Below are 7,500 nucleotides of genomic sequence, written 5' to 3' on the forward strand. Positions count from 1 at the left end.
ACAGGACTAATGTTCAGCAGCAGTTAGTAACAAGCTGTAATGTTACCCTACAGGACTAATGTTCAGCAGCAGTTAGTAACAAGCTGTAATGTTACCCTACAGGACTAATGTTCAGCAGCAGTTAGTAACAAGCTGTAATGTTACCCTACAGGACTAATGTTCAGCAGCAGTTAGAGTCACTAAAAGTTGTGTTGTTGCTGCTGACAGACTCAGATTATTATTCTAAGTGTCTGACACTATGTAAAGGATCCCTACAGAGATAGACCTTTTAGTTAAGAGTCTTAGTTTGTCTTTCCACTGTTCCAACAATCTGGATAAATGTTTATTTACATCATGTTTTGCAAAAAGGAAATACATTACTTTTACAAATTCAGTGTTTAACCTTGTTTTTCGGTGCTTACAACTCATCATAGAAACTTGATTCATACAGACCATATCAACACCGCTAAATATTGGTAATCGGCCAATATGTTGATATCAGTGAATCCCTAAAATGTGTTGTTAGAATATCAGAGCTACCTGTGTTTGAGTTGTAGGCATTTCCAATGTTGGTGACAACGTGTTTGTAGATCAGAAGAGTGTCCGTGGGAAAGGGTCCAAGGTCCAAGTTTGAGTCCTTTTTTATGATAAAACAGGTAAACTAGTGTGATGTCAGCTTGTTAAATATGAATATTGTTCTAGTTTCTTCTCTCCTCTGGGACAGAAAACTGAATATCTTTGAGTTGTGGACAAAACAAGACATTTGAGGACGTCATCTTGGGCTTTTTGGGAAACACTGATCCACATTTTTCACCATTTAGAGACTAAACAAATAATACATTTATCCAGATGATAATCCACCCATTAATGCACAATGAAAATAATCAGTAGCTATGTGCAGCCCTACTTTGCTCCAATACATAGAAAAATACATATTTCTCTCCTTTTGGATATCTCTGAACTGTTATGACATGATCTAAAACAGTTCATTACTGTACCTGTAGTCTGCAGGAATCTCACGTCAGCCTTCAGTTGAACCAACGAGGCCGTCATCTCTCTCAGCGCAGCGTAGACGTCTTGAGGAAAAGTCTTAATCGGTACTTTCACTTGGGGAGACGGCGCCGAGCAGCAGCAACAGCATTAAACTCACAGAGATCTTCATTCTGTTGTATTATGACTTTGTTTTCCTGTCAGGATGCAGCTTTATATAATCTTCTTATGTTGAAAGTGTGGACAAAATTACTGGAGTTCTCTCAAAAGTTAATTTTTACTTGCAAGTAGATCCAGTTTACACTCACAGCAAAGTACAGAAAGTGACTGAAGACTCTTCACAACTGTGTCTTTTTAAAGGAGTTGCAAATCAGTAGCTTTCTAACACATAACTACATGAATAGAAAATGTTTCCTGTTATTCAGTCAGACTGTTCTTCAATTTCAGGAAATGAGGGGGCGGCCAGTTTGGTCAGGGAGGCTGATGACCTGATGTGGTAAAGATAGTGAATGGAATATGGCCTGATGGTAAACAGATGGTCAGGTGGTGTAAGTGGTTGAGTAAAGGTCCATCCTTTCTGTGTATAAAACAAATGATTAACAGAGACGTTCAGTTGTTTTCTTCAGAAAATACTCAGGTCTTTTGATTCATGTTATGCTATTATAATAAAGCACATAACTACTCGTTTAACGCCCACTTAAAACAAACCTCAAGAACAGCCTTTTTTTTACCTTCGTAACATTGCCAAAATTAGGCACAACCTGTCTCCAAACTAGTCCATTCATTTGTTACTTCCAGGCTGGACTGCTGTAATTCCTTACTATCAGGTTGTTCAAATAAGTCCCTTAAGACGCTCCAGCTGATCCAGAATGCTGCAGTGCGTGTTCTGACAAGAACTGAGAAAATAGATCATATTTCTCCTGTATTAGCTTCTCTGCATCGGCTTCCTGTAAATGTTAAAAGTGGCGTTTCCGTCCTAAATATGCTTTAAAACGGAAGTTTGACTCGGGTACATTCACAAAAAGACCCTAGGTTGCATTTTGGCGAGAGTTACGCTTTAATGTGGTGATGGTGTCTGCCTCCTGGACCCAGACTGGGAGCTGGTTCCACAGGAGAGGAGCCTGATAGCTGAAGGCTCTGGCTCCTGAACCCAGACTGGGAGCTGGTTCCACAGGAGAGGAGCCTGATAGCTGAAGGCTCTGGCTCCTGAACACAGACTGGGAGCTGGTTCCACAGGAGAGGAGCCTGATAGCTGAAGGCTCTGGCTCCTGAACCCAGACTGGGAGCTGGTTCCACAGGAGAGGAGCCTGATAGCTGAAGGCTCTGGCTCCTGAACCCAGACTGGGAGCTGGTTCCACAGGAGAGGAGCCTGATAGCTGAAGGCTCTGGCTCCTGAACCCAGACTGGGAGCTGGTTCCACAGGAGAGGAGCCTGATAGCTGAAGGCTCTGGCTCCTGAACCCAGACTGGGAGATGGTTCCACAGGAGAGGAGCCTGATAGCTGAAGGCTCTGGCTCCTGAACTCAGACTGGGAGCTGGTTCCACAAGAGAGGAGCCTGATAGCTGAAGGCTCTGGCTCCTGAACCCAGACTGGGAGCTGGTTCCACAGGAGAAGAGCCTGATAGCTGAAGGCTCTGGCTCCTGAACCCAGACTGGGAGCTGGTTCCACAGGAGAGGAGCCTGATAGCTGAAGGCTCTGGGCTCCTGAACCCAGACTGGGAGCTGGTTCCACAGGAGAGGAGTCTGATAGCTGAAGGCTCTGGCTCCTGAACCCAGACTGGGAGCTGGTTCCACAGGAGAGGAGCCTGATAGCTGAAGGCTCTGGCTCCTGAACCCAGACTGGGAGCTGGTTCCACAGGAGAGGAGCCTGATAGCTGAAGGCTCTGGCTCCTGAACCCAGACTGGGAGCTGGTTCCACAGGAGAGGAGCCTGATAGCTGAAGGCTCTGGCTCCTGAACCCAGACTGGGAGCTGGTTCCACAGGAGAGGAGCCTGATAGCTGAAGGCTCTGGCTCCTGAACCCAGACTGGGAGCTGGTTCCACAGGAGAGGAGCCTGATAGCTGAAGGCTCTGGCTCCTGTCCTACTTTTAGAGACTCTAGGAACCACAAGTAGCTCTGAGTTCTGGGAGCGCAGTGCTCTAGTGGGGCAATAAGGTACTAAGAGCTCTTCAAGATATGATTTGATGAGCTTTGTAGGTCAGGAGAATGGCCCATTGAATGGGAGAGCTAGGGGCACTACTATGCTAGCATCAAAATATCTATTTTTAAACCACTAAGAAGGCTCGACACAACATGAGACTTTGCTCCAAGTATCACCAGGGACTCTACACCTTAACCACAGCACTGACAACATTGGTTGTGTTCACAGAGTTTACTAAAAAGAAAGGTTTTAACAACGTAAATCTTAAAAGTGGCACTTCCGTCCTAATTATGCTTTTACATCACAAAAAGACCTTAGGTTGCATCTTGGCGAGAGTTACGCTTTAAGAGTAAACTTAAAACTCTCCTCTTTGGTAAAGCTTGAAGTTAAGGAGTGAGGAGTTGCAGCGTTCGCCTAGAGGGTGTATAGCTACAGACACGGCACCCCTTCTCTTCTCTGCTTCTTTTCATAGTCGTCAGATTATGGCTCAGGTTTGCCTTGCACCAGCTCTTAATTATGCTGTGTAACACCACGACCAATCACAACAATACACAGGGTGACGTTTCCAGATCCCCATATGCTTAGCTACCAGCGGAGCTAACTGGTAGATTAAACTGTCGTCATCTGTTTAGCTCGCCTCTGGCCCGCCCATATCAGATACACCAACGTGATTGGTGCAGCTCGGCTACAAGGGCATAGTTAATGAGCATCATTACTCGATACCAGAGTGACTCGCTGAGCTCAGTGAGTCACTCTGGATTTCCAGGGTACATTTTTGTTGTAATTTTCTAAATGTTTTGTCTTATTTTTCTACATTTTTGTTGTATTTTTCCACATTTTTGTTGTATTTTTCCACATTTTTGTTGTATTTTTCCACATTTTTGTTGTATTTTTCTACATTTGTTTTTTTCCACATTTTTGTTGTATTTTTCTACATTTTTGTGTTTTTTTTCCACATTTTTGTTGTATTTTTCTACATTATTGTCATTTTTTCCACATTTTTGTCATATTTTTCTACATTATTGTCCTATTTTTCAACATTTTTGCCATATTTTTCCACAATATTGCCGTATTTTTTCCACATTTTTGTCATATTTTTCCACATTTTTGTCGTATTTTTCTACATTATTGTCATTTTTTCCACATTTTTGTCATATTTTTCTACATTATTGTCATATTATTCCACATTTTTGTTATATTTTTCCACATTTTTGTCATATTTTTCTAAATTTTTGTCGTATTTTTCTATATTATTGTCGCTCTTTCCGAAGCGTTTCTGTCCCTTCCTGCGGTTCAAACCCTGGTTCTGGTTCTACCCACCGAGCAGGCCAGAGGAGGGCGGGTTCTTCTGGATGGGCTCGGCCATGTTGTCCTGGATCCGCTGCCAGACCTGCCACTCGAAGCGCGGGTGCAGGATGTAGAAGGGCTGCAAGGGGTGGAGCCTCCGGTACCTCTGGTACTGCAGGAAGATCGGGTAGTCCGTCCTGTTGTACCACTGTGGGGGGGCACAAAGTTCTGTTAAAAACACGGTAGAGCTCTGAACACAAGTACTACGGTTGTTGATGTTTTTTTTCGCTTTTTTTCTAAGCCTTTGGCGCTTTTATTAGACGTTTTCAACACTTTATCTGACTTTTTCATTGCTCTTTTTCGAAGCGTTTGTCACTGTGTGGTGTGTCTGTCTGTCTGTCTGTCTGTGTGTGTGTGTGTGTGTGTGTGTGTGTGTGTGTGTGTGTGTGTGTGTGTGTGTGTGTGTGTGTGTGTGTGTGTGTGTGTGTGTGTGTGTGTGTGTGTGTGTGTGTGTGTGTGTGTGTGTGTCTGTGTGTGTGTGTGTGTCTGTGTGTGAGTGTGTGTGTGTGTGTGTGTGTGTGTGTCTGTCTGTCTGTGTGTGTGTGTGTGTGTGTGTGTGTCTGTCTGTGTGTGTGTGTGTGTGTCTGTGTGTGAGTGTGTGTCTGTCTGTCTGTCTGTCTGTGTGTGTATCTGTGTGTGTGAGTGTGAGTGTCTGTCTGTCTGTCTGTGTGTGTGTGTGTGTGTGTGTGTGTGAGAGTGTGTGTGTGTGTGTGAGTGTGAGTGTCTGTCTGTCTGTCTGTCTGTGTGTGTGTGTGTGTGTGAGTGTGTGTCTGACTGTCTGTCTGTCTGTGTGTGTGTGTGTGTGTGTGTGTATCTGTGTGTGTGAGTGTGAGTGTGTGTGTCTGTGTGTGAGTGTGTGTGTGTCTGTCTGTCTGTGTGTGTGTCTGTGTGTGTGTGTGTGTGTAAGTGAGTGTGTGTGTGTGTGAGTGTGAGTGTGTGTGAGTGTGTATGTGTGTCTGTGTGTGTGTGTATCAGTGTGTGTGAGTGTGAGTGTGTGTGTCTGTGTGTGAGTGTGTGAGTGTGTGTGTGTGTGAGTGTGTGTCTGTCTGTCTGTGTGTGTGAGTGTGAGTGTGTGTGTGTCTGTGTGTGAGTGTGTGTTAAAGTTAAACATTAATAAAAAACGTTTGACTACTATGTACAGATATAAGTTGTATATAATAAAGTGTATACATGCATACACACATACGTACATGAAGTTAATGTAAACAGATCTATGAAGCTTATAAACAGTAGTAGGCAATTAGTGCAAATGATCCAGTTGATGGCGCCAATGTTCAATCAATGTTAGTGTTACGACGCATTCTTCCAACATCATCACATAAACTGATGATGTACTACAATTTATCGTATTGTTTTTATACTGTCAGTACTTTTAGAGCAACTTTTATAATGGATAAAGGGCCTGAAACATGTACAGTATCTCACAAAAGTGAGTACCCCCCTCACATTTTAGTAAATATTTCATTATATCTTTTAATGGGACAACACTGAAGAAATGAGTCTTTACTACAATGTAAAGTATGAAGTGTACAGCTTGTATAACAGAGTAAAGTATGAAGTGTACAGCTTGTATAACGGAGTAAAGTATGAAGTGTACAGCTTGTATAACGGAGTAAAGTATGAAGTGTACAGCTTGTATAACAGAGTAAAGTATGACGTGTACAGCTTGTATAACGGAGTAAAGTATGAAGTGTACAGCTTGTATAACGGAGTAAAGTATGAAGTGTACAGCTTGTATAACGGAGTAAAGTATGAAGTGTACAGCTTGTATAACGGAGTAAAGTATGAAGTGTACAGCTTGTATAACAGAGTAAAGTATGACGTGTACAGCTTGTATAACAGAGTAAAGTATGACGTGTACAGCTTGTATAACAGAGTAAAGTATGACGTGTACAGCTTGTATAACAGAGTAAAGTATGAAGTGTACAGCTTGTATAACGGAGTAAAGTATGAAGTGTACAGCTTGTATAACGGAGTAAAGTATGAAGTGTACAGCTTGTATAACGGAGTAAAGTATGAAGTGTACAGCTTGTATAACGGAGTAAAGTATGAAGTGTACAGCTTGTATAACGGAGTAAAGTATGAAGTGTACAGCTTGTATAACGGAGTAAAGTATGACGTGTACAGCTTGTATAACAGAGTAAAGTATGACGTGTACAGCTTGTATAACAGAGTAAATGTACTGTCCCCTCAAAATAACTCAGCATACAGCCATTAATGTCTAAACCCTGGCAACTAAAGTCAGTCCACCCCCATGTTAGATTCCCATAGAGGCAGCCAGACTTTTATTTTGAAAGGCCAGTTATTTCATGGATCCAGGATACATACACATACCCCTCACCATACCCCCCCATCATCACATACCCCTCACCATACCCCCCCATCATCACATACCCCTCACCATACCCCCCCATCATCACATACCCCTCACCATACCCCCCCATCATCACATACCCTTCACCATACCCCCACATCATCACATACCCTTCACCATACCCCCACATCATCACATACCCTTCACCATACCCCCCCATCATCACATCATCACATACCCTTCACCATACCCCCCACATCATCACATACCCTTCACCATACCCCCCACATCATCACATACCCTTCACCATACCCCCCCATCATCACATACCCTTCACCATACCCCCACATCATCACATACCCTTCACCATACCCCCCCCCCATCATCACATACCCTTCACCATACCCCCCCATCATCACATACCCTTCACCATACCCCCCCCACATCATCACATACCCTTCACCATACCCCCCACATCATCACATACCCTTCACCATACCCCCCCCATCATCACATACCCTTCACCATACCCCCCATCATCACATACCCTTCACCATACCCCCCACATCATCACATACCCTTCACCATACCCCCCACATCATCACATACCCTTCACCATACCCCCCCATCATCACATACCCTTCACCATACCCCCACATCATCACATACCCTTCACCATACCCCCCATCATCACATACCCTTCACCATACCCCCCCCATCATCACATACCC

At 43.7% G+C, this 7,500-nt stretch overlaps 1 protein-coding gene across 1 annotated transcript in view; it reads right to left on the bottom strand.

Moving 5' to 3' along the window:
• The window catches only part of st6gal1 (ST6 beta-galactosamide alpha-2,6-sialyltranferase 1), a 26,519-nt gene that overhangs the window by 4,014 nt on the left and 15,005 nt on the right, over window positions 1–7,500 (bottom strand). Inside the window, 1 exon segment of the mRNA XM_078244972.1 lies at window positions 4,429–4,603. Within this exon segment, the coding sequence (XP_078101098.1) occupies window positions 4,429–4,603 (175 nt within the window).

This window comes from Sander vitreus, unplaced genomic scaffold, assembly GCF_031162955.1.
Source record: "Sander vitreus isolate 19-12246 unplaced genomic scaffold, sanVit1 ctg347_0, whole genome shotgun sequence".
NCBI lineage: Eukaryota > Metazoa > Chordata > Actinopteri > Perciformes > Percidae > Sander > Sander vitreus.